Source organism: Mustela lutreola, chromosome 4 (assembly GCF_030435805.1).
Source record: "Mustela lutreola isolate mMusLut2 chromosome 4, mMusLut2.pri, whole genome shotgun sequence".
NCBI classification, from domain to species: Eukaryota; Metazoa; Chordata; class Mammalia; order Carnivora; family Mustelidae; genus Mustela; species Mustela lutreola.
Genome location: NC_081293.1, coordinates 52,810,601 through 52,831,171, shown reverse-complemented (window position 1 = coordinate 52,831,171; position 20,571 = coordinate 52,810,601). Strand labels below are relative to the sequence as shown.

Genomic DNA, 20,571 nt, shown 5'->3' with positions numbered 1-20,571 from the left:
CTAGGATCCTATCTCCAGTCATGCTGGGGTGATCTGAAACTTATTTTTTTAATGTGCTTACTATGATGCCTGACCACCTACTGTGTTAGGTGCTTTATATATATCAGAGTTCAGAACTCTGGCTGCCCATCAGAATCACTTTGGGGGAGCTTAACAAAAATCATTATGCCTATCCCATGCCCTAGGGGTTCTGATTTTATTGGTCTGGGGTAGGGGTGTCCGCATTAGGACGTTTGACAAAACTGTCCTCTACAGGCAGGGTTGAGAGCCTTTGACATACATGATCTTAATCATCGCCACATTATTTATTAGCACCACCAGAAAAAGGAGGAAACTGAGGCTGGGAGTGTTGACGAGACTTGCTCGGGGCGTGGCAGGGCTAGGATCCAAACCCAGGGAATGCTCTCCCCAGGCAGCTTCTACACTCCACAGCCTTTCAGACCTGGAGGCCTGCAAATGTCAGACTTCACAGTTTCAAGGGGCACGGCGCCCCCTGTGGGTCTCCCAGCAGTGCTGAAGTAGCCTAGTCCTAGCACTGGGCAGCTCCAGCCACGCCCAGGACTGTCTCAGTGGGGGCTGCCAATGGCCACAGCCCTCAGGCAGGCCAGGCTCTCGGCTGTCTGGAGGAAAGCCTCCTGCTGCCCAGCTCCACGTCCCCAGGCTATTGCCTCCTGAGAGTTGGCAAGCGCCCAGCATGCACGGCTGGTTAGGGGGCTCTGTGACACCAATGCGCTCGCAGATGCCAAGTTAGGTGGTCCGTCCGGCATGCCCATCTCAGCCCGCAAGCATGGGACTCGCCTCCCTGGTGAGCGGGCCTGGCATGCTGGCCCTCCTGGTGGGGTGGCAGGGAGCCAAGGCAGGCGGTCGGGGGACTCATGCCACGTACCTTGCCCGGCCAGGCCGGCGGCGCTCGCGGCAGGCGAGGCGGGGGCGGAGCTCTGCCTGCCAACTGAGGGGATACAATCTCTCAGTGCACAGAGCTGCCGCAAAGCCACAGGGGCCAGTCAGCAGCGAGCATGCCCCAGCACGAGGCGCGGGAGCCGCTGGCCGCCCACGCACAGCAGGGCCCAGGCGGCGTGGCCAAGCCAGCCGAGCTGGGGGAGCGAAGGCGCCGGGGGCAGGCTGAGGAGCAGGTGCGGCCAGCCCTGCAGCAGTCTGGGGGCCTGAGAGGATGGGGTTCGGTCAGGGTGTAGGGATCACCACAGCTCTAGCACCTGGCCTGGGAGCGCCTAGGGAAGGGTCTACAAGGGAAAGCCTGAACTGGGGAGAGGTGGGGTCCTTTCTGAGGCAGCCAAGCTAGCTCGAGGCTGTGAGGAAAGGGAGCCTCAGCTTCAGAACTGCCCTCTCTAGGGGACCTAAATGACGACATCAGAGAGCCCTTTCCTCTGGCCATATTCCAAACATTTGGGGCCCACGGAAGGCACATGGCCCTCATGCAGCTAAAGTTCACTGATGGGCCCCAGCTCCCTATTCCTCTCTTAATCCTCCAGTTCCTTGGAGACATGGTTTGCTTTCCTTCTTCAAGGCAGGTAGCCAGGACAGACCATTTTTCTCAGCCTGTACTTCAGTATTCCAAGGGTGAAGATGCCAATAAATGAGCCTCCAGAAAGAAAACAAAAGCTGCTGAAGCTATACATTCTATAAGCTCTGATTCCACAATTAGCCAACTTGCTAGAGTCCAGATTGCACCCCCTATTTGGGGTAGACTCAGGAAACAGCCTAGTTCATGCCTTAAAAAACACACACAGGTGCTCTTCCTTCTTGATTTTATACCTGGTAACACCTCTTTCTAGAGAAGCTTCTAGAGATAGGCTCCGCCCCCAACTGTTCCAGAGTCAGGGCAGCAGAGGGCATCCTATAACACTTGCAGCACTTTTTCAGTCTCCTCTGTCCCAGGGCAAAGTGAGCTCAAAGGCAGACAAGGTCTGGGCAACAAGGACAGGAGGAGGCTTTTTAGGGATGAGTGAAAGTGCTTTGTCCTCACAGAGAGGCCAGTCTCCTGAAACCAGGATACCAGTTTCCTGAAATGGAATGGAGGTGGGGGAGGTTGATGTATATGGAGGCCATGGGACAGGGCACATGCTACTGATTTCCCAGTCTAGAAAATAAGTAGTAGCCTATTATCACATTTCTTCTATTCAGAGATACAACAGATCACCCTTCTAGTTGGGCACAGAAATGCCCTCGAGCGTCCCCTAGAAAGGCTCTCACACTTCTGAGAAAGTAGAAGCTTCCAGTAATTCTGAGGACAAGCCTGATGTGGAACTACAGCTCCATCTCCATTGGAGGCAGCCAAGCTGTGCCCTCCCGCTCTCCTTTGTGAGAGCTGAATCCATAACAATAGTCTTCCCCTCATGGATACCCACATAAGAATGAGCCCCAAACCAGGAGCACAGGGAATGGACCTGAGGTGGGACACATCCCTGGCTCACTCGCCAGTCGTGCCCCTCTGGTGCCTGGGGGGTTAGAGGCTTCGGTTAGAGGCTCACCTGTGGTATCCTCGGACCCAGGGCCCTTAGGTTACCCTGAACCAGCACAGACAAACCCCTCAAGCTCAAGGGAACAACCTTGGCCCAGGGCGGCTGCCATACAATCCTGTCTCCATATCAGTGTAGAAGGAAAGCAAGGGAAGGAATCCCACTGTGAGAATGAGAGAAGGGAGTCTTCAACCAAAACAGTGGGGCTGGGGGGTTTCAGGGCTGAGGAGGCTGGGTGAGGGGTGGTGGGCAAGGTGGGAAGAGACCTTCTGTCTTCAGTTAAGTTCTGACATTAACCTTTTCCTCACAGAAAGCCATTCTGCTTCCCTACTGAGGGCAAACAAGATGGGGGTTTGGGGTGGGGTGGGTGGGTGGAGTGTCTTGCATCTTAAAAAGAAAGGCCAAGTGATTTACAAATGACTGGTCCCAGCTCCCCCAATTTCTCCGTCAAATTTAAGTAAGTTGCTTTCCCTCCATCCTGCTGCTCTTTCTTTCTTCACTTTTACAGCTAGTATCGCAAAGCATATTACAAGCACAGTCTCTGTAAAATGTTTAAACATCTGGAAAAATTTCTATTAGTCATCTCCACTTAGACACAGTGAAGTAGAGAATCGTCCCAGTAGACAAATTAATGGTGGGTGAGAAGATTCATTACACCTCATCTCTTTCTTTTCCCCAAGCCATTGTCCAATACCCTATCGACTGGCTAAAATCCTAAAGTGCTGAGAGTCTTTAGAGAATTAAAGAATCCCCAGGGGCAAGGGAGATGGAAGGCTGGGCAGTTTACTCCTTGGGAGGGTGTAGGGAATAGAATTCATCAATGTGAACCCAAGAGAAGTCCCCCAGAATGTCAAGTTGTAGGACCCAGCAGCAGCAGCCCCCTTAAAACAGGGTCTTCTTCATCTCGGTCAAGGTGTTGCCTGAAGACACCCAGCACTGGGATGGCAACACCCCATTCTGACCCACTCACCTCAGTAGAATTAAAGTGCACAGCTGGGGAAACATACCTGAGAAGTTTCTGGAGACAAGCATGGTCGTGAGGATGGCACCCTGGGGAAAGAAGAGGGGCCTGTGAATTCAGCTGGACTCTAGAAAAGCAAAAGTTAGGCAGAGGGCAGCTGCTGGCCAGAGCTTCAAGCCCTCGGGTCTTTGGGGTCCCCAACAGGTATAACCTTCACAGCTCAGCTCCAGCCGCAAGGGAGCTTTCTCTTGTGCTGGGGTAGGGGGTGGACTGTCAAAAGCTATGGTTTCAGGATGTCGGCAGTCTGGAAAGGCAAGACTCACCTTCAGTTTTCTCCGAGCATTGAACTTGCGTAAGCACTCCACGGTCTCTTGACGATGCATCATGGATGCCACTGTGGATCGTTGCTGGAAGCCAAACAGACACGCCTGTGAGCCCTCCAGCCGGGCCCCCTGCCCCTCACCCTAGTCCCAGCACTGATCGCTGTGTGCTCAGCCGCCCCAGAGTTGATCTAAAGGTAAAATGAAGTCATAGATGTGAAAATGCTTTTACAAGAAAAGCACTACCCCAAACTCAAGGTTATTTAAGGACAACAATCCAAACACAAAAACACCACGGAGAATTGATGCTAGATGAGGAGGGTGCATGAGACAGCACTCTCCCCTTCCTTGGGAAATGGAAGCTATGGAACGGAAGAGAGTATCCTGTGCGTTGTGATCCTCACACAGTCACTCCTTCAGCAACTGTTTACTGAGCCCCTACTGCGTGCCTAGGCCTCTCCTTAAAAATTTAAAAACTCCCCTGACTCATGACCTTCTCTGTATAATGCCATTTCTTTCTCTCTTCCTCCTCATGTCCTATTCACCTCACTGAAGAAAGGTTTCAGTCTCTCACTCCACTGCGTCTGTCAGTGAAATAATGAAACTGGGCTTCAACTGGTCAGAGTCCATGGAGTCTTTCCCGTCTTTATCAGGGATTCTGTGGCATCTGATTATAGATGCTCCCTTACTGAGACCACCTGTTTCTTAGGGTCTCCTACTCCTGAACCTCCTTCTGCCACAGAAGTTCTCACTCCCAGCCTCCTTTGCTGGCGCCTCTAACTTTGCCTGTCTTTACGTGCTGGTGTTCGGTGGCCATTCCTTCTCTTACTGAAGCAAATACAAGCCCGTAGTGGGAATTCGATCAGTGTAAAAACAATCTCATTTATTTCCACACCACCCACACAGATATGACCACAACCTGCATTTCCAATTTTAACTTCTTTTCTAATTTCTGGAACCACATTTCTAACTACCCAACTGATGTCTCCAGCTAGAGGTCCTCAGACACCACACTCAGTCAAACGAAGATCATCATTCTTTCTCACAAACTGGCTCTTCCTCCGGTTTCCTGAGTCAGTAAATGGCACAACCTTTGCTTATTACCAACTCAAAACCTGACAGTCCCTGTGGGCCCCTTGCTCTTCTTTACTCCCTAACTCCCACTGGTCACTAAATCCTTTTGAGTCTACCTACCAAACATGTCTCAAATTTGTCTATTCCGTGCCACGCCACCCAGGCTATCACTACCCTTAGCTGAGATCTCATCCGGTCTTGCTCAGGCAATTACAACAGCTTCCTGAACTCCCTGCCCCAGCCTCCTCTTAAGTTCCATTTTGTACACAGCTTCCAAAGTGACCTTTTTTAGCTGTGTATTTTATGCCCTCTTTGTTTTGTTTTAAATTTACTGATTTAAAGACAAAAATTTTCTTTTTAGATTTATTTTATTTATTTATTTGTCAGAGAGAGAGCACACAAGCAGGCAGAGCAGTAGGCAGAGGCAGAGAGAGAAGCAGGCTCCCTGCTGAGCAAGGAGCCTGATGCTGGGTTCAATCCCAGGACCCTGGGATCATGACCTGAGCTGAAGGGAGCAGCTTAACCAACTGAGCCACCCAGGTGTCCCTGTTTTTAATTTATTATTATTTTTTAAGATTTTATTTTGGGGGCACCTGGGTGGCTCAGTCAGTTAAGTGTCTGCCTTTGGATCAGGTCATGATCTCCAGGGCCCTGGGATTGAGCCCCACACTGGGCAGGGAGTTCAGCGGGGAGCCTGTTTCTCCCTTTCTCCCTTCACCTTCCCCTGCTTGTGCATGCTCTCTCTCTGTCAAGTAAGTAAATAAAATCTTTAAAAAAAGAGAGAGAGGGAGATTTTATTTTTTTCTAAGCTATCTCAACACCCAATGTGGGGCTCAGACTTACAACCATGAGATCAAGAGTTGTATGCTCCACCGCCTGAGCCAGCTAGGCGCCCCTTTGTTCCCTCTTTAAATCCCTTAAATGGTTCCCTATGCTTCCTGAATAAAATCCAAACTCATTAGGCAGAAACTTGTATGTCATGGAATCTTTCTGGCTTTGTTCTCTTGCATTTTTGTAGGCGTATCTTCATCTACAACTAAACTACTTAACATTCCTTCAACTTGCCACAATTTCCCATGACCTTTCACCCTGGCTCATGCTAAGCTCTGCCTGCAGGTTATCATCCTGAGGAACTCCCAGTCAGTTGCCAAGAACCAGGATGGGGTCACCTCCTCCATGCAGCCTTCAGTAATCTCACAGCTCACCAGGTAGCAAGAGTTGCTGTGCACTCGTTAGATTCTTTTATGTACTTCTCACATTGCAGAATGGTTGCCTGTTTGAGTGCCTAGCTCCCCAGATGATTTTTAAGGTCTTTGGAGGAAGGGACCACCCCTCACTCATCTTTCTATCTCTAGGACCCAGGCAGTGACTGGTACCAAAGAGGCATTCAGTAAACATGGGAAAGGACAAATACATAAATGCATCCTGGTTGTCAGAAGGCCTAACTGTAGCAGACCCTCTTCTTAGTTTGAAAACAGACACTTCACTTTATATAATTTTACAGAAGTATTTATGAAAACAGAGTATGTCGATCCACATTGACAGCTGGTGGGGGGGGGTGCAATTCTCCTAGGGTGAGTTTTTTTCTTTCGGTCATGAACTTTAAGATGTTCTTTTTAACTCCCAGAGGCCCCTTTTGTTTATTTGTTGGATCTTGGTCACATTTCTGTTACAGTCGTGCGACAGCTGAGATCTGAATATGTACCCTCAACTTGGCAATTCAGTTTGGGTTTTGCCAGCTGCTATTCATCTTCAACTACCCAGAGTCCGAAAGGGTTAACCTAAGCCCTCATCCAAGATCAGAACTAAGTTACACCTGACAAGTGAGTGGAGGGCAAGATAGGTTGAATCTAATGAGGCCACCTGCTTCCTTGAATCCCTCCAGGGCCCCACCCAGTCCCCCTCCCTCTCTGCTGGGTCCCTGCTCAGGGCCCAGAACAGTCATTCCCTGCTTATAGACAGTAGCTATAGACTTACAGACAGTAAGAGGGCACACTGAGGGCTGACATCCCTGAGCCGCTCTACCCCAGGTGAAGACACTTACACAGACCCACGGATGCTTGAGAGCCTGGTCAGCTGTGATGCGTTTTGCAGGGTTTATGGTCAGCATCTGGTTGATCAAGTTCTTGGCTTCAGGAGTCACTGTGTCCCACTCTGGTGATGGGAACTAAGCAGGAAGAGGGAAAGGAGGCATATAACCTCTGTGAGCCTCACACCCTGAAAGGGAGGCTCTTTCTCCCAGCTCCTATAATCGGAATACTCTGTGCTAGCTAAACCTGCCCCGCAGAGAACTGGGGAGGCTCTGGGGCATCCCAGCACCTGTGTCAACTTAAAGGACTAGGAGAGGAAGACAGAATCACGGTTAGAATGCCAAAATATCCAGTCAGAGCAGGAAGGGGACTCTAACATGTCCTGGTTCAGCCCTGGTTCAACCACATCTCCTTACTAGAAGGGCCCACTGCAGTGGAGGGAGCCATGCCACTTCTTGCCCCTATTTTGGCGGCACACCACACTTCTCAGGCCATTCTCTGCAAATAATGGATCAAAGAGCTTCGGTGGGCTTCTCGATTTTATAGCTACCAAGAAAGACTGTGAAAAGAGTTGTTCCTGGGATAGGGTGTGGCAAGAATTGAGACCTGTATGCCCATCCTTGGGTCCTCAAAGTTCCCTGACACTCCCTGTACCCCACAACACACTGTATATGCCCCCTCCTGTGGAAACAGCCTGAACGTCAAGAACAAACCAGTCCTTACATCATAGGCCCCGGCCTTAATTTGCTGATACAACTTGTGTTGATCCTCATCCCAGAAGGGAGGGTATCCCACCAGGAGGATATACAGGATGACCCCTACGAGACAGAACAAAGGTCACTGGGGTCAGTCACCGACTCCACTGAGGAACCAAGAAAAGCCACAGAGGGCTCAGCCACCTGAAAAGTCAAGGTTATACCAGAGGTGGAAGTGGCTATCAGCTAAAAATGCTGGCGCCTTCTGCTTTGCTTCCCTCCCCATGTCAGCAAGCCACATCGGGGATGTCTTTAGGCATACCCCATCCTCTAGGTGTGGGTCAGTCCCTCTTTAGGAAGGATGAAGCATAGGGCATCTGGGGGGCTTAGTCAGGTAAGCCGCTGCCTTTAGCCCAGGTCGTGATCCCAGAGTCCCGGGATCCAGCCCTGCATCGGGCTCTTTGCTCAGCAGGGAGACTGCTTCACCCTCTCCTCCCCATTTGTGCTCTCTCTCTTGCAAATAAATAAATACAATCTTAAAAAAAAGGAAGGCTGCAGTATAATCCAGGAAATACTTGGGGAGGAGCATGTGATGAGAACAGACATCTCAGGGGCCCTAGAGACAACACCGTGACTTCACAGACACCAGACACTTGTGGGGCCCCCAAGGAATAGCGATGCCTCTTTTTCACCATCGCTGGAAGTTGAGAGCCCTTAACACCAAAAAGCTGAGAGTGTGGAATGGGCTTACCGCATGCCCAGATATCCACAGGTTTTCCATAGGGATCTTTCCTCAAGACCTCAGGGGACAAGTAACCTGGGGTTCCAGCAAAACCTGTAGCAGAAGAGAGGGCAGAGGCACACTGAACCTGCTTTTTCTCTTGTTAAAACCACATCAGCAATCTTCTTCCAGGTCCCTCCTCGTTCCTGCTGTTTTGGGTATATAAGCTCTCAGCACATGGGTGGCCTGAGAGACACAGACTGGGTTTCTTGTAGTGCCCAGAATAAAATCACAGGGCAAGTCCAAGTGCCTACCAGGAACTCCCATTTCTCCCCAGAGGCAGCAAGAATGCGGGCTGACAACAGCTAGATTCACTGCACTGAGTCACCTAGGGCCAGGGGACACTCTGTACCCTCCCCCACTTCTCCAGTCTCTGAGACATGGGCCCGGCCGTGAAGGGTCTGGCTTCCAGTTCTGAAAGAGGAAAGCAGATCAGGAAGAGGAGGAAGGGCGGGGGCCACATTCCAGGAAGACAGGGTCACTCTTACCAAACCAAGCCTGCTGCTCTCCCTGTACTTCGATGGCTAGGCCAAAATCAGCCAGCTTGACGGCGGCACCCTTGCATTTACTCGCCAGCAGCAGGTTCTCAGGCTGAATAAGGAAGAGAAGACCTCGTGAGGCACCAGCCCTCAGACCCTGAGGAAGCCTAGTTTGGGTCCCCGCAGTCCCATCACCTGCCACCAGGTGGCGACTAAGCTTCACAAGCAGGAGACAAATGGGGAGCCTGGGTAGTACCTTCAGGTCCCGGTGGACGATGTCATGCTGGTGGATGTGGTTCACACTCTCCAGAATCTGATGTATACAGTGGCTGCAAAAGCACAAGGAGAAGGAATGTCAGTGCAGGGTTAAGCCACTCATCCACAACCACACACTACAGATGCAACCATGGAAATCTGGGTTCCAGAGTCACAGGGAATCCCTGAACAACAGCTAAAAGCCTGGGACTCTGGACATCATCTAGTTCAACGGATTGTACAGAAGAAGAAACTGAGGGCCATGCATATTAAGTGGTTTATCAGGGGTCTCCCACTAGATAATGGCTGAGAACATACTAGAACAGAGTTCACCATACCTCCTCGGACGGTAAAGGCCCAATATCACCAGTCCATTTCCAAGAGACTGGGGACACTTCTGAGCAAAAGATACCATCTAACCCCTTATTTCTTTTTTTCCCCCTATAGTAACTCTCCTTGGAGAAGAGGCTTGCGATGGCATCTTAGGAAGAATACAACTGTACCTCAGTTGTTTCACTGAGGTACAATGTTTCACACTCCTTCATTTATTTAAACATTTACTGACTACCTCCAGGCACTGTGCTTGGGACCACACAGACTCTGAAGATCAGTAAAACCCTGTGCCTACCATGGTTTATCATATAGTAGAGGAGATAAGACCCAGCACACAGACACCTTTAAGAAACGATGTCCTTGGGCGCCTGGGTGGCTCAATGGGTTAAGCCATTGCCTTCGGCTCAGGTCATGATCTCAGGGTCCTGGGATCGAGTCCCGCATCGGGCTTTTTGCTCAGCAGGGAGCCTGCTTCCCTCTCTCTCTCTCTCTCTCTCTGCCTGCCTCTCTGCCTACTTGTGATCTCTCTCTGTCAAATAAATAAATAAAATCTTTAAAAAAAAAAAAAAAAAAGAAACGATGTCCTTAAGAAGGTTCCAAACAGGGCAACTGAGGAGGATCTGGTAATGATTTTTGATAGAAAAAGATAAACTAACCCGAGTCACCTACAGCTCCTATTTCTTTCCTTTCCTTTTCCTCTCCTCTCTTTCTTTTCCTTCTTTCTTCCTTCCTTCCTTCCTTCCCTCCCTCCCTCTCTTTCTTTCTTTTCTCAAATAGGCTCCACACCCAATGCAGGGCTTGAACTCAATATGGGGCTTGAACTCACGATCTCGAGATCAAGAGTCATATGCTCCATCAACAGAGCCAGCCAGGTGCCCTCTCTGCCATTTCTTTAATCAGGCTGCCCACCTTCCTAAACATCTGACCACACTTGCAGTCAGACTCCTGGCAGGGAGCATTAGCGATCTAGAGCAATGGTGAAAACTGGAGGGGGGGGGCATCTGGTAATACCTAGAGACATTGCTGGCTGTCACAATTAAGGTGGAGATGCTAGTGGCATCCAGTGGGTAGAGGCCAGAGATACTTCTAAAACTCTATAATGCACAGGAGGGGCCCTCACAACAAAAAGTTATCTGGCCCCAAATATCCGTAGTGCTGAGGTTGAGGATCACTGGCCTAGAGAATGAGGCCCCCATTCGCAGGTACTAGCATGTGTGCGGAGCAGGCTTGTGGAGGGGTGCTGGGCTGGTGACCTGGACTTCTGACTCCTCCTCTAGAATCTGATTCTTGGGCTTTCACAAGAGCCAAGGGGTCTTACCGGGCTGCTGGAGGCTAAGGCTCAGGCCTCCTTTCAAGACACAGCCCATGAGTAGGCCAAAGAGACTTTAAGACCGAGCTGAAGAGGCAAGTCTCCACAGAAATATATAATTAGAACAGAGCCAGGCTAGCAGGGAGAGCCTTCTGGCCAAAAATGGCAAAAGTGCGAAGTGTCCCAGCAGAGCCAGGCCAAGCCCACTGGTACAGTCACACACCACCCCTCCCCTCCCCCTAGCCAGCTCGCCCTCCTCCCGCCCGGCTCCCAGAGCTATCACCGCCTCCTCCTGCCCCGAAGTCCGGTCCTCCCCTGCTGGCACTGGAATTCATCTCCCCACTTGAGAATTTTTCCTGAGGCTGAAGCATCTGAAGTTGATCAGCAAACACTGGCCTCTCAGAGTTGAGAAATTTGTGAGGAAGCTGTACTCCCCCACTCTCTAGAGGCAGCCAGAGCTGCCACATATGCCAGATAAGCTGCAGGCAGGATGATCAAAACCAGGTTGTATGGACATCACCCTCAGAGAAAAGTCGGGGCCGGGGGAGGAGCCAAGGCAGGAAGGACCGGCCACACAAACACCCCAGAGCTGTGGTGTGGGCGGAATTCTGCCAGGGCTTCCACAGGGGCGGCTGAGGGCTGAGGGATGTGGCCAAGGAACAGTTCTCCAGCTGGAGGAGCCCCACCATCAGGCTGGTCGTGGTGGTCAAGAGACTAAGGGATTCAGGCTGGAATCTCTTTTGAGAAGGTTCCTGTTCATTAGCCCAGATGTTTACACTCCTTCAGAACGCAAACCACGTTTCTTCCATCTCTGGAACATTCCCAGGGTGCCCTGCACACAGTCAAATTGGTCAGAGGAAAGAAGCAGAGTAGGAGGGGCCCTTGGGCAGGCTGGCAAGTACACAGCAGTGCAAAGAAAAGGTATTTCTGGGGTGAAGGGGTAAAGGAAGGTTGTAAGTGCTTCACAAAAAAAAAAAAAAAAAAAAAAAAAAAAAAGGCTCTAACTTCTAACATCACCCATAAAATGCAGCTCAGGTCCAGCTGTATGGAACCTTTGTCCAGAAGGGAGCTCTTCTGATCTACATCCAAAGACTCTTCAAATAGGCCCAATGCCTGCCCCCCCTGAAGTGGCTGAGACTCACAGTGAACTCAAGGGCCCTTGCCTAACCTGGCATCAGCTTCACTGTAGTACTCTCTGGCCACGATGTCTTCAAACAGCTCCCCGCCAGTCACACTGCAACCAACAGACAGAGAGTGTCAGAGAAGGCAGCTCAGGGGGGCCAACCCCAGCATCCAGCAGGCAACAGGTTACACCACAGAATAGCTTTTAAGGAAATCCCAACTCCATATGCATTCCTTCCAAGAGCCCAGAAAGTGTTTGATCCTTCAATGACATGGGGCTTCTCCTTGGGGTAACATGGGCCCTCCCTTCCTCCTGCACATGTCTCTGCCTATAACCCACAGATCAGCTAATACTCAGGCAAAGATGAATATACAGGGATCTAAGAGAAAACTGTCAACCTACTCAGAAAGTCATAGCTTTATTTGAGACCAATATGAATACTAAAATACACAGCTGCCCAAGAAGGACAGACCTACTCCTAAAGCTGAAGAATAATGAGATCAAGGACACAGAGACCCAATCCCGAAAATACTGGAGAGGCATTTTCAGGAGGTGAAGAGCTACTTTTGAGATATTAAACCACAACCAAAGTGGAGGAGAGACCAAGTGGAGTCCAGTTTATGACTAATAAAAGCCACCTTTAATTTCCCAGAATTTTTAAGGTCATGCGAAGAGCTCTATTCTGTTTCTCCACAGAAGACAACACACCAAGAAACAAGAAAAAAAGCATCTGCACGAGGTGTGCTGCTGAACAGAAATGCGAGCGCAATGCCCTCCGGGGTCTTGAGCCCTGGGGAGACCGTGAGGGAGCAATGCAGTCCCCTCCGCAGCCTGACCATTACCGGAGGAAGGTCAAAATCAAAGCCTTTCCCTCGGGTAAAGGAGAGGGGCCTTGGCAGAAGCTGAAGACCTAGTTCAGGTCTTTCTCCAAGCCTTCATGGTGAGCCAGCTGGAGGGAAAGGCCCCCCACACCCTCAGAAAGGGGCACTTACAGGTCAAACACGAGGTAGTGAAACCCTTCTTCAGAAATACTGTCATGGAGGCGCACTGCAAGAGAGGAGAAGGGGGACAGAGATTAACAGAGAGAAACCTCGGAAACCTACTCCTCTCCTTCTCAGCAACCCCACCCTGCCAGCCTGTCCCAGCCTGCCAGCCTCCCTGGATGGTCTTCTGACAGCAGTGAGAAGTGGCAACGTGCCCATCACCACCCCACCCCCAAGGCGAGGTGACATGGCCGCAGAGCAGAGAAACCACCAGACCCTGGGTCCAGTGCTCCGACTGCCACTTCGGACTGCCTCAGACGAGAAGGTTTGTGGCTAAGAAATAAGACAAAACAGAGAAAACCAAGAACCTTCCCAGAGGGGCTAGTCCCGGAGAAGAAGGTCCTGGGACCTGCTGTGTGATGGTGTAATTCGGGACAAGAGTGGGGGTGCCTGAGGGAGGCTGACCATGGAGGGACAGAGGATGGTAAGACGGGAGGGCCCGAGAACCCTTCCACAGGAATAGATGGCAGACAGGCAATTAAAGGGCAGGAAAGAAGCTGGAAAGGTAGCGTCCAGCAGGAAGGCGTGGGGAGTGAGGCTAATGGATGGTGAGGGTGGGAGGCAACATGCAGACTAGGCAATGACAACAATCACTGTTTATTCGTTGCTTCTTACATGCCAGGCCTGGGGTTAGGCTCTCTGCAGACACGACTTATTCTACAAGGGTTTACTGAGTGCCTGCTGAGCGTCAGACTCCATGCTAGATGGTGGGACTCGCGAAGGACACAGCGGGTGTCTCTGAGGAGTTTATTTTTCTGGACGACCACCCCGAGAGGAAGAGTCCTCCCATTCTACAGAAGAGGACAGTGGAGGCTCAGAGACATCGTATCTTACTGAAGGCCGAAGATGCAATAGGTTAAGATATCAGTCCAGCTCTTTCTGACTCCAAAGATGAGTCCACACCACTGCTCCCTCTAAGAAATGTGGTGAAGCCTGCACAGCCAGGCACCAGAGCAATGGGGCCTGGGAGCGAGACTAACCATGAATGCAGCTGCAGTAGCAGCACGGACAGGTCCGGGAGGCCCTGGCACCGAGCAGACTGGGGCATCTCACCGGCTGCAGGAAAACACTGGCAAGCAGAATCCCTTCCCACTCCCCGCCTCCGGAGCTCCTGGGCGAAAAACCAACCTAATGTCTTCCGAGGTCTCCTCTTCAAAGCTTCTGCCCACAAAGCCACCTCAGGCTTAAATGCCAACCCCTGAGCACCATTCTCATGCAAACACAAGGCGATACTGTGGCAAGGCAGTCCCTGTCCCTTCCCTCACCTGAACTCTCCTGAAGGGGAACCTCTATTTGACCTTCACCCCAGCCCTAGGCATTTTCAGGAGCACCTCACAGAGCACTTTAGGAATGGCCTGACATCAAAACGACACACAAAGTTCTCAGATACACGGGAGTCACCATGTCTCTTCCTTGGTGGATCCAGGCTGCCAACTGCCCCTCACAACAGGTTCCATTTCTGGTGTCAGACTGTTTCCTCAGGGCTGGGGTGCCTTCCTGCAGCCTCTCCCACCACAGCAAGATCACAAAATACAGGCCCTTGGCCTTTCCTGCAGCTCTGTGGTTCTCAGCCGACAAAAATGAGGACTTGGTCCTGACAGGGCTGGATCGAGGGCCTCTTGACTGTTGAACGCTTCCTACTGCCTGCTTTATTTAATCTGATCTGGTCACTCAACTCTGATCTGGTTGCCCCAAATTCCACCCCCAGCTGTGATTTACCAATGGCATCAAGGGCAGGGGGTACTTCAAAAGCCCTCCTCCTCCAACTGTTCTCTCTGATACTTGGGCGAGCAAGTTCATACTTCTCTAGGCCCCCAGATGACAGAAGGAAGCTACAGTCAAGCCCATCCCCCGCCAAATCAACCCAGGCATGCTCAAGTGAGCTCCCTCACAGCCTGCCAGCCCCCTCCTCATGTGTGCTTCTCTTGTCTAAGTCGGAGTTGCACACGGGAGTCCTGTTGCAGCTGCTGCTCCCTCGCTTCCAAAAGGACTTTCCATTTAATTAAAAATTTGCTATTAAAAAGCATTAAAGTGTGTAATACAAATAATCCCCTGGAAATCAGCTGTCCCAGAAGCTAAAGACCAGCTTCATTAGGGAGGTGACTAACAGTAGCAGGACGGCAAGCTAACAGTACAGCAGGTACGATGCTAACAACCACTCCCAGGGGAGTCCTGCTCCCTGGCCCTGCCTCTCCCTGCCCTCCGGCCCCCAGGTCTGCCCCCCTCATCCTGCACAGCGGGGCTGATAGTGCTGCAAAAAGTCCAGGTGCCCAGGCCTATGCCAAGGCAGGGAGGTACGGGCATGTGCCCTTCTCCAGGAAGGCCACACACAGAGCTCAGGTGGGAGGAAGCAAGGCAGGGGAATCAGAAGAGAAGAGCAGCAGCAGCAGGTTAATCCTTCCAGGACACCCAGCCCAGAGAATGGCTTTGATGTGTGCCCCAGAGCAAGGTACCACTGAGACAAGAAGGGACAGGTGCAAAAGGCCTCATAGCTGAACAAGATACTATCTTTTTTTTTTTTTCCATTTGTAAAGAAAATTTAAGAGAACCGAGAACAAGAGAAAAAACTTGACTGTGCCACTCTAAGTGCCTACCCAGCAGCATCTTGATAATAACAACCCAAGTGATCGCTACTATTAAGTTGTTTCTAGGTGCTAGACATTGTGCCAAGTGCTTTATCTACATTATGTTTCTAAGCTCTCACATCACCTCTGTTACCCCCATCTGACAGGAGAAAAGACTGAGGCCCCGAAAGGAACTCATCCCAGGTCATCCCATGTGGCGGAACTGAGACTTGAAGTCAAAACAAACTAACATCAAGATCCTTAACACTGTGGAATTGCCTGCAAGGGAGACCCTTTCTCTGTCCTCTTGGGCAGAGGAACTCCAACCTGTCCCCAGTAGCTCTGGCCGCTCTGATCTGCTCGACAGTGTCCATGAAGTGCCTTTCCGGAAGCAGGCATGGCTGCACATGCCACGGACTCGGCTGTGAGGAAGAGAAACCTGGCCCCGCTGCCACGGAGCTTCCGGGTCAATGGGGAAGACGGTCGTGAAACCAGCACTTACACAAAGATGTCGCTATGCCCTACTGCGGAAAGGGCTACAAAGTAGAAGTAAAGGATGCTATGGAGGTGTGGGAAAAAAAAAATCTGACACCCAGTCCATTCCACAGTGATTAGATAGCTTGAAGGCCAAGGAGGGCCAGACCACCTCCTCAGACAGAAAGACCTGGAAAAGGATTAAAAAGCATCTACTGCACTTCAGCAATAAAACTAGCTATTTTTCTTTAAAAACTGTGGAGAGAAAAATGGTCCAACACCTAAATACCTTAACTTAACGTTTCATACCTTCAAGGACTAACAACGCCATAACCCACATGCTGTGGCTATTTCCGGTTCTAGAAACCACCCAGCAATATGCCACATTTTAACTAGCAAATCTTGGCTCAAAAAGCTCTGAGAAAGTGTCAGTGTTAAAAGTGTCTGCAGCAAGAGCACAGTGGAAAGGAGGTCCTGCTTCCCGGGGGGCTGGCAGGGAACCGAGGCTGCCCCCCAGGAGCAGGTGGGCAGGACTGCCTGAGGCACAGATCTAGGAGGGCCTGGTCAGGTACCCCATCTTTTTCTTCTTTGCCCCTGCTTTTGCTCCACTTACTATTAGCTGAATGGGCTCTAGGTCCGAGGTAAATGGCAGCCTGGCGTAAATACCCTGTGAACTGAGCCGGGGCACTGAGGATTTAGGCAAAGTCCCTTCCAGGAGCTGCGGTCCTGCTTTTCATCGCCTCCGTTCTTTCCAAGCCGAGGCTTCCTTTGCCCGCTGATCCCTCAAACTCGACGAAGAGGCTAAATATTCTGAGGGAGGTCACAGCTACAGACCAGCCAATCCCACATGCAAACCTGGACAACAGGATGGCAAAGCCACAGACACACGGCCCGCACGCCAGCAGCGGGAGCATGCCCTGGAGACCACACTCCGGAGGATGCTCAGGTCCTCCCCAGACCTACGGAATCAGAACCGGAGCTTCACATGATCCCTTGGTGGTGTCTGAGCACATGAAAGTCTCAGTAGTGCTGCTCTAAATCATCACGCCAGACTGGGATTGAACCTGCTGGGGCAACTCAGCACGAAGGAAGACAGTCTATTCATTAGAGGAATTTAAAGCAGGGAGGCAAGCAGATCACAGGTAGAACACGCTCCATTCAGACTGGGGACAGGACGACTGCCAGCTCCTCCTCTCCACTCCACACCTCTGGCCACCTTTCCCAAGTTGTTTGAGGTTCTGCAGCACGCCTCCTAACTGAAAAGCTTTTTTTTTTTTCCCATCAATAAACTATTTTTTTGAGCAGTTTAGGGTTCACAGCAAAACTGAGTAGGAAGTCCGAAAAACATCCACATACAACTTGCCGCCCCCTCCCCACGCACGGCCTCCCTACCACCAGTACGCCCACCAGACCAGCACGTTTGTTACAATCAATGAACCTACACTACACATCGCTGTCACCCAGACTCTGCAGTTTACGTGAGCGTTTGCTCTTCCAGCCGCTTTTTAACTTCTGGGATAGAATATCGATTAGGGAAGAAAACTGGGGATGCCTGGCTCCTTGCACCAAATATTCTCCTGAGTTCAAGTGCCTCTGAATCTGACTGTAGCCAGAAGGGGATCGTGTGCTCTCTTTCTGAGCTTCCTCAACTCTGCGCCCCTTGTGGGATGGTCCACTTGTATCCCTGCAGGATGGAGTTAAAGAGGCTGGCGACAAAAGGGCCACAGCTCTGAGGGACAGGGCAGCGAAGAGAGTGGAAGAATAGTGAATTAGGGCACAGAACGGCCTCCTCTCTGCCACAAGCCAGATCGGGAGCCATAGCAACCTCAGCCTCCCGGATCCAGTGCCCCACCACATCTCCAGGAGCCCCGGTTCCCACCGGAAGCCATAGAGCCTGGCCGGCCAGCTCTCCCAGGACACAGTCCTGACTCCCCCTTCGCTCTCACTGCTCTTGACCCCAGAATAAGGCCTCAGACCGCCATCCCTCAGGATCTGGGAGCAGCTGTGAAATGAAGCACAGCTCTAGGCAATCAGATGCTGATGAAGGGAGTGTGCCTGGCCTGGCTTGGATCTCTCGGGCTCCCTAACAGGGCAGATGGCTGGGGTCGACAGTTCCCCAACGGCTAGGTCCCTGGGTCCAGCCAGGGGCAGGTGATACAAAGGAAAGAGTTACCAAACCAAGTGAGGTCTAAAAGGTCAAAAGTACGTATTTAATTTCTAGAAAGGCATAGTAAGAAGGGTACGACTGTTTTCACCTGGAATCCCATTTTTGTCCTTCCCGGTCCTTTCTCCACCGTCTTCACCTTACCCCATTCCTTCTAGGGATGCCTCTAGTCACCCATATGTTCCTTCTTCCTGTTCTGAAACTTCCAGGTTAGAGGTCACAAGCTCAAAAGCCTCCAGGTAGGCAGTGCAAACGTGAGGTAACGGGGAGTTAGCGAAGGACGGTTGCCCGGCAGACTACGGGGACAGCCGCTGCCCAGCCTGAGCCGATTATGGCGGCACAGAGAGGCAGGCTCAGCAGAGCCCTGATGTCTGATTCGCAAGACTGGGAAACAGAATTTTTTCTCCCCAAAATGCGAAATCTCATTTTTAAATACTGGCAAATAATAAAATATTTTTAGACCGCTGAGCCGGCCAAACAAAACACACCCAAATTTGCGACTGCTGCTCTAGGCATTCCTCTCATTGTCTCTCTCCTACCGAAGGTGACATGTTGGTCCCCATCGTGCTATTTGCAGGTGTGCGTCTGACTTCGGAGCTCACCCAGGGAGCTCCAGTAGTTCTCAGCCCAGGGCCCATCGGCTGAGTGGTGTTGGCTCAGTGGGACACACCGCACCAGCAGAGCTGAGCCCTGGCTATGCCAGTCTGCTTTGGGTGTAATCCAAGCTGCTACCTGCGATCTGTAAAGCCCTGCATGGTTGGCATTCTGGTACTTCAGAGCTGCTCCTCTCCCCTTGGGCTGGAGTACGACCTCAGCTCTCCCACGTAAGAGCTCATGTTAAGCTTCCCAGCCTGAGGTCTGGGAGACCAGAGGCTAGGCAGCTCCGGAGGAAGCATGGAGCTTCAGCAAGTCACCTCCCAGCCCTGGGCTCCAGCAGAGCAAAGCAGGCGGCCTCCGGGGCACTGTGGGAGCCCCGATATTTAGGCCATGCCTGAGGAGCAAGGAACACGTGTTGTTCTTTGTGATGACTCAGGGCTTTCAGGGAGAAACCTAGGAGATGCTCCCTGCCCTGCCTCAAGTCAAGACTGGGGTTTCTGCTCAGACACTGCAGCCAGCCCGGTTTCTGTCCCCACTGCAAGAAGCACCAAATCAGGGCCAACGCTTTTGGCAAAGACTATTTCAGCTGAACAATGTAAAACTGAGCCGGAGTGGGTTGTGGCAGGCAAGCCTCCTCAGGCTTTAGAACAACCAACAATGTGCTCTTGTCCCCCAAGTCAGGGTGGGAGCAGGGAGAAATCCTCTTAATTTTTCCTCCTTCCCCATGAGATTGGCTCCTGCCATCCCTTCTCCAGAGAAGCCAGGCGGGTGGGCAGCCTTGCTTTCCTGGCTCTGGGGGAATACAAACGGGAGCACCATGGAAACCCCCAGAGTGTGCACGACACCGTAACAGGAACAAAACTCTTTCAAGTCCAGAAACAAAATCCGGACCCTTTTATGATGGCTGTGGAAGGCCCCTGGTGAGAAATGCTGGCAGGCTACTAGCCCGGAGCCTCACACGCTGTGGACCCTGGACCTCAGCCCAAAGACAGAAGGAGAAGGGGAAGAAAGGGAGTCTGAAACCTATTGCAGCACCTCCCATCCTGAATGGCACTGGCGGGATGGAGACCCTCAGGTGTCTAGAGCAGAAGGCTCCAGAATTCTGAGCAAGACACAACTGCTATCCCACTTGGACAAAAAAAGTTATACCAGGCAAAGGTCCAGGGTCAGAACTGGTTTCAGACACCAAAGCAGTGGATCTCTGTTCTCCCTACCTTCTACCAGATGCCCAAGAAATACCCCAAGCGAAAGTGCTTACCAATGTTTGGATGTTTCAAAAGTCGGCATATCCGGGCCTCACGTTCTAGTTTCTGGTGATCTAAAAGCAGAAGAGAGAAGACAAAACCCATCAGCCATCTGTTCTATTTGTGGCCACCTGGTTATTCATAGTCCTTCAGTTATTAGGCACCAACTATGCACTTTTCACTAATTTGCCAAATTAATGGAGCAAGTCATGGCAATCCCAGAGACAGGTATTATGACTTTTTTCAAATGAGGATATGCCCTAGGAAAGTCCCTCAAGTTAGTGAGAGGCAGAGTCAGAACTTGAATCCAGGTCTTCCACTATAACTCCGGTACCCTTTTCACTACAGCAGGGATTTCACTGGGCCAGGGCGTCCAGAATCTCTTTCTTGATAGAGGTGCTACTAATAACTAAATTTTACTGAGCACCCAACTACATGAGCAGGCACTGTGCTAAGAATTGTGCAAATATCCTCTGACTTGGTCTTCAGAGTATCCCTGAAACATAATGAGGCTGACAACCAAGATAATGATGAGGATGCTAATGATTTGACAAAATGATAAGCAGAGCTAACATTTCTCGAGAGCTTACTTCTATACCAGGGAAAAACATCTTTTAATTTATTCTCGTAATCACTCTACGAGGCTGG

General features: G+C 51.1%; 1 protein-coding gene across 29 annotated transcripts in view; it reads right to left on the bottom strand.

Moving 5' to 3' along the window:
* CAMK2G (calcium/calmodulin dependent protein kinase II gamma) overlaps positions 1-20,571 on the bottom strand; it is a 54,684-nt gene that overhangs the window by 21,920 nt on the left and 12,193 nt on the right. For 13 of the 29 annotated variants that reach the window (XM_059169894.1, XM_059169867.1, XM_059169893.1 and 10 more), the window contains exons 3-12: positions 19,938-19,997; positions 12,830-12,884; positions 11,883-11,948; positions 9,074-9,146; positions 8,827-8,929; positions 8,309-8,392; positions 7,586-7,680; positions 6,877-6,999; positions 3,762-3,845; positions 3,485-3,527 (exon numbers count right to left, since the gene is read on the bottom strand). In XM_059169894.1, coding sequence (XP_059025877.1) covers positions 3,485-3,527; positions 3,762-3,845; positions 6,877-6,999; positions 7,586-7,680; positions 8,309-8,392; positions 8,827-8,929; positions 9,074-9,146; positions 11,883-11,948; positions 12,830-12,884; positions 19,938-19,997 — 786 coding nt within the window. Of the gene's footprint in view, positions 1-886; positions 950-3,484; positions 3,528-3,761; positions 3,846-6,876; positions 7,000-7,585; positions 7,681-8,308; positions 8,393-8,826; positions 8,930-9,073; positions 9,147-11,882; positions 11,949-12,829; positions 12,885-19,937; positions 19,998-20,571 lie in introns of all 29 variants that reach the window. The other 16 variants (XM_059169879.1, XM_059169889.1, XM_059169865.1 and 13 more) reach the window with 3 other exon arrangements.